The sequence below is a fragment of the Diabrotica undecimpunctata genome, chromosome 7 (assembly GCF_040954645.1).
Source record: "Diabrotica undecimpunctata isolate CICGRU chromosome 7, icDiaUnde3, whole genome shotgun sequence".
Lineage (NCBI taxonomy): Eukaryota > Metazoa > Arthropoda > Insecta > Coleoptera > Chrysomelidae > Diabrotica > Diabrotica undecimpunctata.
The window spans coordinates 111,721,441-111,739,061 of NC_092809.1; the positions used below are offsets into that span (position 1 = coordinate 111,721,441).

Genomic DNA, 17,621 nt, shown 5'->3' on the forward strand with positions numbered 1-17,621 from the left:
CTTCTTAGGAATTATTATGACTATCAAGTCCCATATGGTAAAAATATAAATAACATCCGGTATGCTGGGGACACTGGGACACTGGGGAACAGTTTGGTTTAACAATAAACATAAAGAAAACAAAAACCATGGTTATCAGTAAGAGGGGCAAAGTCATTACAAGGATCCAGATAAAAAATGAAGATATTGAGCAGGTGGACAAAATGAAATACGTAGGAGTCTGGATTACGGAAGATCTGAATCCTAAATCAGAAATTCGCTTAAGAATAGAGCAATCAAGAGCAGCCTTTTTGAAGATGAGGACATTTCTGAGTAACCAAAGACTTAATCTGCAAATCCGATATCGGATGGTAAAATGTTATATCCACTCTATTCTTTTTTATGGTGTCGAAGCCAGGACTGTTAATGTTGACTTAATGAGAAAACTGGAAGCTTTTGAGATGTGGGTTTTTAGGAGAATTTTAAAGATACCATGGACCGATCATATTACGAACGAAATGGTGTTGCACAGAATAGGAAGAGACAGAGAAATTTTGACCACCATTAAAAGGCGAAAGACAGCATATTTGGGGCACATAGTTAGAAATGATAAGTAGGAGTTGTTGCAGCTGATTATAAAGGGTAAAATCGAAGGAAAAAGGGGTCCTGGTAGACGACAAATATCCTGGCTGAAAAACATTCGCGACTGGACCGGGTTAAACACACAGACGCTCTTAAGAAAAGCAGAAGATAGAGACGAATTTACAATGGTTATAGCCAACCTTTATTAGTGGAGATGGCACTAGAAGAAGAAGATCAAGTCCCATTATTACTTAAATTTTTTTATCCTAATTAAATTTTTGTATCTCACCTTGTTACGATTCTGCTTTGTATTTGTTTTATTTGTGGTGCTGTTATCGCAGGTGAAAATATTCTCGCCTCGGTGGACTAATCTTACTTTACTTAGTTTTATGACTCATTTAACGTTTTCCTCCTACTTTGTGCAGAATTTATACTTGCAATTTATTTCATCAAAATTGTTGCACTTTTAATTAACCACTTCGACTTCTATTATAAAATTTAATTTTATAATTTCGTTTAAGTTCAGATTTTTTAGCGTGAACAGTCAAGAAATGACCTTTCACTGTTTGATCTGTTTTTGTTACTCACGTCAAGCACGAGAAATTTGTTTCTCATGACAAGCATTTAAAAGATATCTCATACTTTCCTCTTTAATTTCTGTAAACTCCTCGTTTGAAATTTTACTTAGTCCAACGCCATTGGAAAAGTCTTTTGAACTAACTTTTTGAAGGCACTAAATTGGCGATTCCTGATCGGAAATAGTATTAATATTTCAATCAATTTCAATATTTCAATGCATTTTCAACACATTTTGTGGAATAATCTATCGTGGTAATAAATTTATGTCAGCAGTAAACTCCCATATCGTATGTATAGTGTGACCAACTCCAATTCAATCGAATTCGGGACAAGGCTAAAAAAATTTCTGAAATCCGGGATTTTTCCGGAAAAATTAGAAAATCAACTGATGTTGGATTTCCATGTTAATGTAACCTTAGGTTAACAAAAGAATGTAATTATCATTACAACCAACTGTGGCTAATCCCATAAAACATATAATTGAAGACCTTGGGACCAGAAGGGGACATGCCACAAAAGATTATTTTGGAGAAAACGTCATTTTAAACTTATTTTCAAATCCTGAAATCCAAATTTTACATTGTTCTCGGAAGTAAGATCCACAATCGTTTGGAAATATGTTATTAAATACACAATAAAAGTAACAAAAATTTTTATTGAACGGTTTTTGAGTTTTTGAACATTTTTTGAAAAAATATGAGGCTTATCCCCTTTTGAACAAAAAAATATATTATTCTAAAAAATGAACATAAAATGCAACAATGAAATAATATATTCAGTTGTCAATATTTTCAATATCCGAAAAGTCGTCGAAATGTTCAATATATTCCAGTGATTCATTATCAGTACCTGGTAGAATTTGTTGGCAGGCACCAATTTCTTCATAAAATTTTAGGAAAGCTGGTGGAATAAACTGTAACAGCTGGGAAATATTTTCAATTTTTTTTCTATTTAGTGGAATAGGTTCACTGTATTTTGATTTCAAATCCCTGGAAAGTAAAATTGACTTCCTCATACCTTTCTTTCCAATATTAACTGCCTTATAGTCTTCATTTATAAGATGTTTTATATACATTATGTTAGGTTGTTCAGATGAAAACTTGAGGCTTGATATTTTGGAAAAGTTTACTTTTTTCTTGTCATCTGTATGGCTTTTTTTCGTAATTTCGCTTTGGAGTTCTTTAAAAGAAAAAAAGTCGGATTGTTTCAATACAATTACCTCAAAGCAGTTTTTTCTTTTACATTTTCTCACTGCTTCGTACCAATCGTCTGGAGTATACACTTGTTTTAATCGATGACGCTTATACTTTTCAATTACTGCGAAGTCACGGTCACATGGTAATCTCGTATGCCCTACTACCAAGTATTTGTGCTCAATAGAAGTGAAAATGCCTTCTATAGTAAGTTGTTGCCATAAACAAATTAGAGACCAATTTTTGTTTTGGCCGCTGCAGTTATCTGTATACACTATAAGTTTATTAGCAGTGGGTCTATTAGTTCGAAAATGTTTATATAAAATGCTGGCAATTTCATCGCTACCTCGCTTGGCAATGTTTTCTGGCCACATGTACATGAAGGCCTTTCCACTAATACAGTCATGGATGCCGAGGTTATAAACCCATGCCTTTCTCAAATAGAACGCTGCTCCCACTGTTAAATTTGGCACTGGCATTGCCTGTTGTAGGTCAAAGCTGATAACCATTGCATTTCCCTCTTCTGTGTCCTTTTTCATTAGATCCTGCATGGCCTGGGCACGTCTTTGATGTAACTCAAAATCAATTTTCAGTGTCTTTGCAATTTCTATGTCAGCTTCATTACTAATTTTCACATTCATTGAATCACATACTTTACAAGTATCGCTCTTAGGTAACTTAAAGCCTATATTAAATTCTGAACAGAATATGCGCCTATATTTGTCTTGGGTTACTGCCACAAAATTATTTTGGCGGCACCACTCAAGATAATAATCATGATATAAACTGGAAATTGAAATATCGGAATCTAGGTAGACTTTTGTTGGGTTTTTTTTGTCTGCTGTAATGGCTTGTGTATTTTGGTATCAAATTAATATGCTGTCTAACATACTCACAGTGTTCTTCTGGTATTTTCTTGTTGTTGTTGTCATGCTTACCTCTTTCATCTGACTTTGGAGTAGACGCACCTTCTTTATTTTGGTGAACCAGTCTTTCAATACGTTTTTTTGAAATGCCGTGTATGGCAAGAAACTCTTTCTTACAAATTTCAATTTCATCTCCATTTACTTTGACTCTATATTTAACTGATACATTTCTGGACGAATGAATTCCTTTTGTTTTCTTTGGGTAACTTCTCTTCTTTGGAATTACTGTCATAGTTGAGAAGAGGTAAATATTTTGCTTGTCATAATTACCCAGGTTCCAAAAGGCATTAAATATATCATTTTCCTTACCTGCCAAAAGCTGTCTACACTGTTTTGTGCAACCGCAAGGCGCACCTAATTTTTTTTGGTTCTATTTTCTTCCCTTTTGTATTTATATATTCGTGACCTAGATTTCTTTTAGTCTTGCGCTTAATTTTTTTATGCCGTTGGGTATTCTTGTGTCTCCATCTAGAAGGCGCCTTCTTTTCTGGAGTTGGCAAGACACCTCGAGAAGTCTGTGGGGTAAAAACCTCTTCATTCTCCTACAATAAAATAGGTATTTTACTAAAAAGGGATAAGCCACAAAAAACCTTTAGAACAGGATAAGCCACAAAAAACCTTTAGAAAAATCCTAATGTTTTTAGGTTCGAAAAATGTAACATAAGGGGACAAGCCACATATTTAATAAACTTACCATTTTTAAGTTGATATTTTCCGAATCGCTGCTATTTCCGGACACTGTATAGTCTTTGTCATCTTCGCTTTCATTTAAAAATGGATCTTGGTCACTGTGATCAGAATCAAACTCAGAAAAGTCTATTTTCCGTTTACATGCACGGGAATGTTTCGCCGCCATGTTGATTGCTACTGTGGCTTGTCTCGTTATGTTGAAAAATAAAGTAATGGTGACACAACGGGACTTAACTACAGCGGCGCCATCTATAAGAAAAAAGCTGAAATTTTCTCTTCGGGACATTGATACGGTCTTAAAGTCAGCGATTTCTACTTTAACTCAATTTTGATGAAATTGTGGCTTGCCCCCTTCTGGTCCCAAGGTCTTCAATTGTTAAATATGCCACGAGAAAACAGCTTCAAAACATTTAAAAATCAATCCATTCATATTTTCAATTGACCTCAACGAACAAAATATATTAATTCTTTGCACTGCTTATTTTTTAAAATCATATTTTTCTTGCGATGAAATTTTCTTTAACAATGACGGCGAGTCTTTTAAAAACTTATAAAAATCAACACATTCATATTTCAAATTAAATTTTACGAACAAAATATGTTTTAATGTTTCAATGTCAATGAAAGACTGGTCAAGTGTTATGTCTTCCCGGTCTTGTTCTATGGAGCAGAGACATGGACCACAACGGAAGTCACCCCGAAGAAACTAGAATCCTTTGAGCTGTAGATATATCGCCGTATTCTTCGGATATCCTGGACAGACCACATCACTAACGTGGAAGTAATGCAGAGAATAGGCAAAAGCAAAGAAATAATCTTCACCGTAAAGAAACGGAAGCTTGAGTACTTCGGACATGTCATGAGGCAAGTACCGGCTGCTACAGTTAATAGTCCAAGGAAGAATCGACAGTAGGAGGGGACCGGGAAGAAGACGACCCTCATGGATGCATAACCTGCGACAATGGTTCGGATTAACATCGACCGAACTGTTCAGAGGTGCCGTAAACAAAGTCAAAATAGCCTTGTTAATAGCCAACGTCCGAAACGGATAGGGCAAAGGAAGAAGAAGAAGAATGCCAATGCCTTTGAGATGTATATATACAGACGAATGTTGAGAATTCCATGGGTACAAAGAGTTACTAATGTTGAGGTACTTCGTCGCATGTGTAAACAAAAAGAATTACTAAGAATAATCAAAGAGAGGAAAATGCAATACTTGGGTCATGTGTTGAGAGACGAAAGATATGAATTACTTCAAGTTATACTGGAAGGAAAAGTACAGGACAAAAGAACAGTAGGAAGACGCCAGAACTCGTGGCTGATAGACTTGAGGAGATGGACCGCCCATCCGCAGAAATCTTTCGCGCAGCAGTTTCCAGAACTACAATTGCCATTTGGATCGCCAACCTTCGAAAGGAGACGGCGTCATGAGAAGAAGAATGCCAAGTTGCGATTTTTCGGCTGTCCATATTTTTGTAATCAATGAAAAAACGCACTCGACGTTCGCAGAAGTATATAGCTAGTAAAAAAAAGATGAATTCAATAACTCGTGCAAAGCGTTTGTAAGGAACTTGATTCTTTTCGAAGTGTTGGAAGCATTCGACCCAGCGTTGGTGTTGTTTTGTGTGATTTTCGTTCCAAGCTGTAATTTTTGTCACTGGTCACAAATTTCTTTACATATCCGAACTCGTCAAACAATTCAACATTGTTTTCTTCTACGCCAATCCAATTATTATTCTCTGCCATGAATTTATTCGTTGCCTCGACTTCATTCCAATTCGGCTCGGCAGCGAGTGTAGCCCATCTAAATATGATTACATCTTCAAACTGTGATTTCCAATGCTCGAGATAATCGATGCAAGTGTGATAAAATGGAAGGGCTGTTTGCAACACTGTTTGTTTATCAATACCGAGGTCCGCGTCTGCTTTGTTTACTTCTTTTAATGCAGCTGACGACAGGAACTGTGAATCCACTCTTGTCTTCAACGACTGCAGGGAATCGCCCAAAGCCTGTGTCATTTTAATCGCAACTACTTCTTCACCTTCAATTCTTAAGACTGTCCGATTGAAAATCTTAGCCTATAGAAAAAAAAAACAATTGCAATTCAGGTTAGATTCAAATATTCAAGTCATGAAGTGATAAAAAGTAATTTTTAAACACGTTTCTTGAGATGGTTTTACATTATGCAATTTTCATGTTAGGCAAGAGCCAAGCAAGACAGATTATGCAACAGCGCATGCCCACGCGCTATTTTTATGCAATTCCTGTGCTATCTTCTTCTTCCTTTGCCCTATCCGTTTCGGACGGTGACTATTAACAAGGCTATTTTGACTTTGTTTACGGCACCTCTGAACAGTTCGGTCGATGTTAGTCCGAACCATTGTCGCAGGTTATGCATCCATGAGTGTCGTCTTCTTCCCGGTCCCCTCCTACTGTCGATTCTTCCTTGGACTATTAACTGTAGCAGCCGGTACTTAGTATGCCTCATGACATGTCCGAAGTGAATCAAGCTTCCGTTTCTTTACGGTGAAGATTATTTCTTTGCTTTTGCCTATTCTCTGCATTACTTCCACGTTAGTGATGTGGTCTGTCCAGGATATCCGAAGAACACGGCGATATATCCACAGCTCAAAGGATTCTAGTTTCTTCAGGGTGGCTTCTGTTGTGGTCCATGCCTCTGCTCCATAGAACAAGACCGGGAAGACATAACACTTGACCAGTCTTAATTTTAGTTCCATTGAGATTTTGCTTGTGAACCACTTTTTCATATTGTTGAACGCGTTTCGCGCTTTTTCAATTCGTGATCTTATTTCTGTTGACTGGTCCCATTTTGTGTTGACTGTGGTTCCAAGGTATGTGTATGTCTCCACTTGTTCTATTTTTCGGTTGTTTAATGTCAATTGCATCGGAGGTTGTTGTGTTCTGCTGATGAGCATGCATTTAGTTTTGGTTGTATTGAGTTCTAAACCATATTCTTGACTTGCTGTGTGTATGCTTTGCATGAGTCTTTGAAGCTCCTGTGCTATAGGAAAAATTAAAACGTGTTCAATTTTTCATACTATTTTGCTGCAAGTTGCTGTCAAAATTCATGTTGCCATTATAATAAAATTTATAGTTTAGAATAAAACTGAACATTATCACATATTATTGTGTAAGTTTATAATATTATTTATTGGATGTAATAATTTGTGATTTATATTTTAATATATTTAATGCTGGACTGAAATTTCCAGGTGAAATATCTAAAGTTAATGTTTTGGTATATTTCTTTTGTTGGCAACAATGAAAGTGGTATCAAAAATTGCACAGAAATAGCTCTGATGTAAACAGGCTAGGCAAGAGATATGTCATACAAGGCAGACTTGCATAGCATGGGGCTTGCATTGCCTAGATGTAAAGCTGCTTTTATCTGATCAAAAATGAACAGCAACCAAATGTTCAATCATGGGTCCTTGAAAAAATCCTTCAGTAATTTTGGGCTGTTTGAAGTTTCCGGAAAATACGCCTTTTAATTCATCATAAACTCGTAAGATTGATTGCACGCATTTGAACATTTCCAAAAAAGCGAGTTTTACATTAATCAAGAATTTTCTGGTATTCAACGTTGGCGGTCTCACAAAACTCTTTCAAATGTGTGACACGAATAGTGAAACTATAAAAATGTGAATAAATTTTCACCATAATTAATTTCACGTCAAATAGTAACATATTGCAGCCACATTGCAAAGTGTTGTGAATAATGTGAGCCGCACAACCGATTCCCATCAAATTTGGATTCACCTATGATTTTAGTTTATAGTAAACATTGTTTTGCCCACCTCGGTTTTTACCACCAAAATTAGTATTAGTATTATCGCCGCAGAATGAAACTAATTTTCTTGAGATGTTGTTCTTTTCAAGAGTCTTCCTCAAGAGCTGCACAGTAATATCAGATTTTTTCCCATCTTCAGCCGTAAAATTCAATATTTTCGTCTTCATGCCTTTTAATGGAACGAAATATCTCACCACAACCGGGAACATCTTTACGTTTCCATGGTTAGATGCATCGATAATTATACTGACGTATATTGCGTTGTTCATTGCACCAACCAATTGATTTTCGATGTACGGACCAAAGACATTTTTAACAATTGTCTCACATTTAGTCAAGCTGACTGAAATTTGGTCAATCCAAAGGAATTCTGAAATATTTTCGATGGGCAATCAGCTGAGCAAAAGTTTTTATTTGCCTTAATCATATAATACGCCCAAACACCTTCCCGAGCTGCTGTCTCTAAATCAATATGGCTCGATGTTGCTGTTGCCTTGAAAAAATCAAGCAAATTGTTTGCTGCTTGCCGCGGAGCTAATACCTCTTTGGTGTTTTTCACTTTTGATGTGTCTCACTACATCCGTTCTACCACTGTGGGCGATCGAAAATTCGGAACCATAAGTATCACATTTTACGTCACTCTTACTTTTTTTTTTTTTTTTTTTTTTTTTTTTTTTTTTTTTTTTTTTTTTTTTTTTTTTTTTTTTCAAAAATGGGAATTCTTTGCAATGTTTTATTAAAAGTGCAATAGCATTTTCTCTTTTTATTTTCTTGTTGTGGTTCCATATTAACAATAGAATGGAATGAAAAATCTAAAGTCAACTAAACAATGCTTCGGACCTTCGTAGATGATCACTAATCTATTTGAGGCTTCAAACTGATTAGTGACATAAAATAAATGTTTACATAAAATCATATTGCAACGCAGCAGATTTAATCTTGGTTCAAAGCACGTAACGGTTTTGGAAATGAATCATTTATTCTTCAAGAATGTAGCGCGAATGAAATCAAAAAGTTTTTACCTACTTAGAATGGTTGACAAAACCGAAAAAAAAAAAACATTTATCAGCAATCATTACATCGTTAAATGCGACACACCTCGGACGGCATGATTGATGTGTATTGCATGAATTGTTATCGTTTTTGAATAATCTTTTCGGAAGTGGATAATTAAAATACAGAAACGAAAAAAAGTGCACAGTTTGAGTTTTCCTATAACATAATACCACGATAAAATGCATGCGTTTTGGATGTGGTAGTAGTATTACACTCTAGAAATTTTCGACTTTTTTTCGTTCCAACAATTCAATTTGATGTGAATTCTTAGAAGAATAACGTATTTAAAATTTCAAAATGGAATTTTACCAAAAAGTTAAAAATTCGGATGACCCGGAAGTCTTGTCCGGGACGCCGGGACACGAGTCATGTAATTCGGGCCATGTCCCGGATGTTTCGATTTAAACGTCATTTTTTACTTATAAACAATATATAAACAATGTAAGTTAGCAATTTGATTTTAAATACTAAAGATAAATTATAGACTGGCACATTATATCGAAAAGTGACACAATTTTACTGAAAAAGCGTAAAAAATCCTTTAAAATGAGAGTTTGTAAAGTTGTTTTTGTTAATTTGTTGCGTAGTTATTGCAAAAATAGCTTCAAAAGACGATTTTTTGAAAATTATTAATAATTTAATAACTAAAAACCACAAAAAACTTTGGGGACAATATTACAAATATTTTGTATATTTTGTTTATTACATATTGTTATCACTAAATTTATCAAAATCAATTGTTAGATACCTGTATCAACGAGTGTCTTGGGAAAATCGTTACTTACCTGGTCTATTAATATCGAAATAGTGTCAAATTAAAGAAAAGGTTACTTTCTCAATCATCACATGTTACTATGTCATATTAATACGTTTTACTGCATGACATTTACAACAAAACTTTAAACTGCGAAGTTAACGTTTGCCATTAAAATTAGGTTTTATTAATTGCTTAACGTTATAAAACATTACACTGTCAAATCCAAGCAGGTGTTTTGTAAAAATAACTGTGTAGGATTGATTTTCCATTATTTGGCTCGAGCGTATTCTGTTTGTAAAATGAGAATTCTGTGTCAAGTTTGGTACCTTGCGTAACCTAAAACAACATTCATTTGATTAATCAAACTTAACATTACCTAATCCTTTACAGTAGGTATACGTTACACTTGATTTATTTTTTAGTTTTTGTTTATACACAATAATTATTACGCGAATAGATAAGTATCGACATATGTGGTGCTTTCTTCTGTGTTATAAGCAACTACTAATATATACAGGGTGTTGCATTGTTGATGGAATATAGGAAATCGCAAGTATTTTTATTGAAATCATTTATTATTAGGTTAAGCTAGATTCTATGGTGTGCTAGAATGTGCTTATCTGACCAACAAATACTTCCTAGTTAGATACCTAAAGGAATGCACCGACTTGTACTCAGTTGAATCAGGTGCACCCCAAGGCAGTGTTCTTGGACCTGTGCTTTACCTACTATACACCATGGACTTCCCTGACACACTCAACGACAGTAGGTGCATTCGCGGTTGATACTGTAATATTAGCATCGCATCAAAATGAGCAGCTGCTGCTACGAAAAACCTACAAAATTGTCTTAACCAGATAGAACTTTGGCTGAACGAATGGAAAATGAAAGCAAATGAAGCCAAATCCAAGTACGTAACCTACATAATGAAAAGGGATACCTGTCACCGGTCACTATGAATAGTATACAGCTTCAACAAACCAATGACTTAAAGTACCTTGGTATGCATTTAGATCATCGAATGACGTGGAGAACACATATCTTCACAAAACATAAACAATTGGGATTAAAACTGCACTAAATGTACTGGCTGATTGGCAGAAAATCTATAAATCCATAAAAATGGAAAATAAACTCCTAATCTACAAATCAATCCTGAACCTGGTATGTACATACGGAATAGAACTCTGGAGTGCTGCTAGTAACTCAAACCTTGAAATCCAATGATTTCAAAATAAAATCCTGCGCATAATAACAGATGCCCCGTGGTACGTGCCCAATAATATAATCGAGATAGATTTGAAAATATCATTTCAAAAAAGGGTTCACTCTCGATTCCTTTCTTGATCAGTTCAGGGGTCCCACAAGGTTCACATGTGAATAATATGTTAAATAATGATATTTTTGAGGTAATAAAGTTTTGTCAATTTTGGCTATTTGCTGATGACCTTAAGATATACTTCTAAGTTTTAAACCTATCTGACTCTCTAAGGATCCAAGAAGACCTGACTTACCCATATAATTGGTCTCTTTCCAATGGTCTACAGCTGAATAAAGATAAGTGTTTTATTATGTTCTTGAGTAAAACTAAAAATAATGTGTTTGACTACGACATTAATAAAACACTTTCTCAAGAGTGACTGAAATAAGAGATTTGGGGGTATTATTTGACAGTTCCTTGTAATTTATCCTTCACATCAACAATTTGTCAAATAAAGCATATCGCAATCTACGTTTTATCACAAAAAACTCTTGAGATCTTTTGGTACCCACATATAAAATTTTATATCTTAGTTTCGTCCGCAGAATCCTACGGTCTTAAGATTGATATGTCACCGTACTATATTTACACCCTTGAAAAAAATTTTCTCCGGATTTTTGTTTATATATTAAACTTACAGAACATGTCTTTGGCGGAATTAATGTAAAGTCTAAATATTAATTCTGTAGAAGAATACCACTGATTGTTCTAATTTATTAAGTTTTACCAACTTTAGATGTGGTATTAGAATTCTCAGAGACATGCCTTTGTTTTCTGTAAAACACTGTCACACTAACTATGGCAAATTCTCTACTATTAACAGAATTCAGATACTAGGAAATGACTTTAATCAATCTTATGATCTGGTGGATATAAAATCTATAAGATTTAATCACTGTTTGACTACGTATGTGAGGGATCGAAGATGAGTGACCTTTAACTTGGAGTATTAATTTTATTTTATTAAGATTTTCAGGGAAATTTAATTGAATTTATTTTAGTTTAATTTATTTTAATTAAATCATTTGTTTAAAATTATTTGACAAATTATTTAATCATTATTTAATATTTAGTTTACAGAATTTTTGTTATGGTGGCGATATTCTATTTTTGTTAAATTTTTGTACAAATGGGGACATCCCGTCAATATAAAATGAAGATAAAAAATTATATAACATTTAGCGCTCTTATATAAACAAAGTTTTTCGTATTCTTTCGATGATATTTACCGTTATTTGTTTAATAGTCTGTCATTCCTTACTCTAAAGGCGGATTCACACTACTCGTGTATTTGGCAAGTAGGTCAATGCTGGTGTTTCTTCGCCTCTCAGCCTTCAGTGTTTATTTTGTTTCCATCATGGATAGTCGCGTTTTTGCTGCAACAGCGTTTGTGGCATTGAGTAGCTGTATGTGCAGAAATGAAGCCAGGGATCGTTAATCAAATTTCTGTTTTTATGCCGTGGATGCCTAGATTTCCACATAACTGGCTCATTTTCATAGACATCGAGAAGTTCAAAATCCGCTTCTTGAGACCACTCCATTTCAAAAAACGCAACATTAAAAACACAAACCACGCTCGCGCTACGGAAGCCAAACACAGAGTACTGCAAAATGTCTAATCAAATGCCTGGAATACGCCAGCTTTCAATTCAAATCTTTAGTATTTGCTATTATTTTGTTTCTATAAACTATAACGAAGAAGTAACTATGGCCATTAAGCGGATTAAATATGGGAAATTACCAGGACCTGATGACGTGCATGGTGAAATTTTAAAGCTCTTAGAGGCACACTAAATCACAGCTCTTACGAAACTATTCAACAACATCTACGATACTGGTTACTTACCAAAAGACTGGCTACTATCAGTTTTCATTCCATTTCCTAAAAAAGCCAACGCTAGAAAATGTGAAGAACATAGATTAATTAGTTTGATGAGCCATATACTTTAAAGTACTCCTTACTATCATTCACTCGCGCATATACATCAAATTAGAAGAAGACCCGAGTGAAGTTCAATTTGGATTCAGTGCAGGACTCGGAACGAGAGAAGCACTTTTTAGTTTGCAAGTTCTAATACAGAGAGCCAGGGATGTCAACTGCGATGTGTATGCATGTTTCATTGATTTCGAGGAGGCATTTGATAAAGTCCCACATGGGAACCTAATCGATATCCTAAAAACATCAGGACCCGATGGTAAGGATATAAGACTGATCTCAAACTTATATCTCCAACAAAAGCAACAGCGCGATTAGAAAATGAACTGTCCGAGATCTTCACAGTCGAACAAGGATTTAGACAGGGTTGCATATTGTCACCGGCATTATTTAACATATACTCTGAAAATATCTTTATAGAGGCCTTGGAGGAATCAGAAGATGGGATTGCTGTAAATGGCCAACTTATAAACAATATTAGATATGCAGACGATACAGTGTTGCTGGCAGATAGTGCGCAGGGGCTCCAAAGGATGATGGATAACGTTGTAGAAACATGTAACAAATATGGCCTAAAACTAATTGCAAGAAGACAAAAATAATGATCATTAGTAAGAACACCAACATAAACGCTCAAATTACAATAAGCGATACACCGTTAGAAAAAGTGGAAAAAATATGCTATTTGGGCTGCAATATTAAGGATATTTAAGATCACAGCTACGAAATAAAAGCCAGAAGCTCTTGCAGGAAGATTTTCTGCAAGTTATCTTATCAATATCATATCAATGTGTATCAATATACACATAAGAATTTTTAGATACTACGTCTTTAGTGTCCTAGAGAGCTGGAGCCTTACAGAAGATGCCATAAAACGATTAGATGCATTTGAAATGTGACGTATGTTTAGGGTCTTATATATACACCATACAAGTAACATAACTATTCTCCATAGGCTAAGAAAAGACAGGGATATTATTAACACCGTAAAGAACAGATAATTGGCTTACTTCGGCTACATCATACGTAATAATAAATACCGACTTCTATAGTTAATTCTACAAGGCAAGATTGAGGGTAAGAGAGGTATTGGACGTATATCCTGGCTGGCCAATCTTAGGAAGTGGACTGGTCTAACGTCAACTGATCTATTTCGAGCTGCTGTGAATAGAATAAGATGGGTCAATGTGGTCGCCAACATCTCTAGAAGATAGGCACATTTAGAAGAAGAAGAAGAAGAAGATTATCAACACACACGGGTTTATTAGCCTGTAACGATAAGACTACCAAAGAGAATTGAAATACTATTATGAAAATAATACCTCAACCAACCACGGGAGCTTATCGTCTATGCTTCGCCTAGCTCAGTATCTCAAATGTGAGTTCATCTTGTCTTAAATTAGGAATTAAACCATGAACCCCTAGCTGATAGAAAATAAAACAATTATTTAACTAATCATATTTATTAAAAAAAAAAAAAAAAATAAAAAAAACAATCAACCCTGCCAAGGCTTTACAATAAATCAATTTGGCGATACTTATGGCATCGATGGGTGATTGCGTGGCCTCCCAATTAGATGGTTAGGTCCTCCTGAGCTGCAGTTGTTTCATATTTGAGGGGCCTCCTAATTAGGTGGTTAGGTTCTCCAATCAAGTCAATAATTCCTCCAATGAAATCCCATAAAACCAAGAAACTGGTAATACAGGTAATAAATTCTTGAATACGGCCAATAAACTAAAATATAAGGAACAACTTGTATTAGAGACACATCAAAGGGGGTTTAACTTCCTTGCCATTTTACAAAATTACAATGAAACAAATAGCAGATGGCAATGATAAAATGAAATATAATTATTATTAAACTTAGCTAAATTTTGTTACGATTCCCACATACATATAATCGAAAAACGTGCTTTCGAAAGAAGTGAGGTTACGAATTTTGAAAATGCTATCAGAATTATAGAATCTAGATTACAATGAAAGTAATCACACCAAGAGAATTCTGCAGACCATAAAATCAAGTTTATAATAATTTTTGCTTTCTTTTATAAATTTCAAAAACAGGCAAAAAATGATATTCCCACTACGTTAGAAAAGTTGATTGACAGAAAGTAGGGAGACTAAAATGAAGTTTGCACAGATGACATAGGACGTATGCCTATGATGGAATTAGCTCTTCTGTCAACATAGAACAGACTATTTAGTCTACCGGACAGAAATAGAGAGGGCGAATATTTATTCTACGGGACAGAAAGAGAAAGAAAAGAAAGACAGAGGGCGCCAACTACTTTTTGAAGAAAAAATAGTAAGAACGAAGATGAAGGCAAAGGAATTAATAAATTAATAAAGAAATTAAAATAAAATAATTATTTAAATATAAATTAATAAAGACGTTTATAAAGTTACAAGCCCATGGAAAAATATTAATATAGGTATGCTGTTATTACGTTATATACTAATAGATCGAGTTTCTAGGATTATGCTGAAACTGGCACCCATTTTATTTATCAGACCATAGTCAATATCCCTTTTATAAAAACTATGTCTTACATAGTTTTGTAAATTATTGCATACATTCTAAAGTCCTTTCAACTTGTAGTATAGGAGGGTATTGACACTGTTGGACATAGAGACACAAAATTTAGTGATACTGCCGCGTTTCGCAAGAAACCAAATCGGTGTCGGACAGAATATTATTCCTACGTACGTTGTATTTCCATAATTTTTGGTTTCCCACCACTGTTAATTTCGAAAGACAATGATGCAGTTAAATGGACAAATTACGACCTTGATAGTATTTTTCATTTGATAATAACGTCATCATATGGAACTTTACAGAGCAAGTCAAACTAAATGTAAATACGTTAAGTACATGTTCTCGGTAGCAAACATCTGGAATTAATTGATTTAGACTACTATATATAATTTTTGTTATCAGGAAAGCCAATTTATTTTTAAAAACTGAATTCGAGTAATGTTTTTTATTTTTGGTATATCCTTAGAATAGTAAAAAGTGCTAAAAGAAACGTTTACATATAAGGATAAGACATGTCATTCGTTTGTTTGTTGTAATCTAAAGGTGGACTCCCACTACTCGTGTATTTGACAAATACGTCAATATGCGTATTTGCCAAATACACCAAGATTAGAACTCAATTTTAAGTACAACGCGGCGCAATACTGGGGTACTTGGCAAGTACAGCGGGTTCCATCGCTTCTTGACCTTCATTGTTTGTTTTGTTTCCATTATCGATAGACGCTTTGTCGCTACAGCAGCGTTTGTGGTATTGAGTGGCTGCATGAGAAGAATTGAAGCCACGCATCGTTAATCAAATTTCTGTTTTATATTGTGTGGATGTGAGAAATTCAAAAGCCACTTCTTGAGACCACCTGTTTTGTATAAAACTTAATGAGGTCGCTGGTTAAATGATAATAGATAAATAATTATAACGAAAAAATGAAATAATTTGTTTGTAAATCAATTAGCGAAAAATAGCAAATAAAACTATCAATAAATTAGGAAAGAAACTGGTCTTACTCATTATTGTTGTCTGTACAAAGAATATAGACTTACCTTTTGAAATATTGATGTCGTAGCTAAGGAAATCTCGTTGGTACCGTCGGGGCGTCGGCCGACGCAGCTCTCTGGCACGAGAGCCAACAAACTTCGTATGTTTCGTTCGCTGTCTTGTTAGGAAGTGTCTTGAGTTGAGACTTAAGACGGTCAGAAACAACCCTCTGACCACGCTTCGAGGTGGCAAAAGGACAAACCCATAAATCACCCTATTGTATTGTTAATTGTGACCGTAATACGAAACCGTACTTGTACACTTGTGTGTATTGGCGACACAAGACAAAAGAGAAGTCAAATTCTCCGCACTTAAACATAATACATGAGACGACCAGGTTTTACAGGAAGCAATATATTTACCAAAGTCGTTAGGATACATAGCATTGAATTTAGATCACATTACAGTACCGTAACAGAAATATTAATAGTAAAAATATGAAAAGAAATAGTATATACTTTCCCAAACACCACCCATTTCAAAAAACGCTAGAATTAACAACATTAAAAACACAAACCGCGCTGCGAAAGTCAAACACAGAGTACTGCAGAAATTAATTGCGACCAAATCGACAAGTATACATTTTAAAGTCAAATACACAAATAATTGAAATCCTTTTGACTCTTCTTCCTCTATATTCTTCTTTTTATGTAGACATGACTCTGTCTGTTTTTCAATGTGCCTCCAGTCGTTCATCGTTTTCGTGGTCTTCCGACTGATCGTCTTCCTATTGGGGAAATGTCTCTTGCCATCCATAATACTCTATTTGTTGCCATTTTTCTTATATGATCGTTCCATTCTACTCCTCTATTTATTACCCAGTTCTTGATGTTCTCTACCTTGCATCTACATCGTATATCTGTACTTCTAGCTCTGTCCCATAGTATCTTACCATCAATTTTTCTAAGTGTTTTCATCTCTGCTGTTTCTAACATCCTTTTTGTCCTCTCTGTGTCAGGTCTTGTTTCTGCCGCGTATATCATTATTGGTCTGATGACTGTTTTGTAAATTCTGCCTTTCGTTTCTTTCCCGATATTTTTATTTCTCCATATTGTTTCATTTAGGCAGCCTGCGGCTCTGTTTACTCTATTCACTTGATCTTCCATTTCAGTTTCGAGCTTTCTGTAGCTAGATAATGTGATGCCTAGATATTTAAACTCCATCACTTGTTCTATTATCTGACCTTCCTGCTCCAATTTACATCTAAGTATATTTGCTGTTGTAATCATGCTTTTTGTCTTTTTTTGGAGAAAATAACATGTTAACTTTTCTGGAGGTTA

The 17,621-nt window shown here is 34.8% G+C and overlaps 2 protein-coding genes across 3 annotated transcripts in view; one reads left to right on the forward strand and one right to left on the reverse strand.

Moving 5' to 3' along the window:
• The window catches only part of qless (decaprenyl diphosphate synthase subunit 1 qless), a 266,443-nt gene that overhangs the window by 81,835 nt on the left and 166,987 nt on the right, over window positions 1-17,621 (forward strand). The gene's annotated exons all lie outside the window — the stretch shown is intronic.
• Window positions 1,916-4,115, reverse strand: LOC140446129 (uncharacterized). The gene is given in 3 exon segments (XM_072538660.1): window positions 1,916-3,166; window positions 3,168-3,629; window positions 3,954-4,115. Coding segments are annotated over 3 exon segments (1,875 nt in total).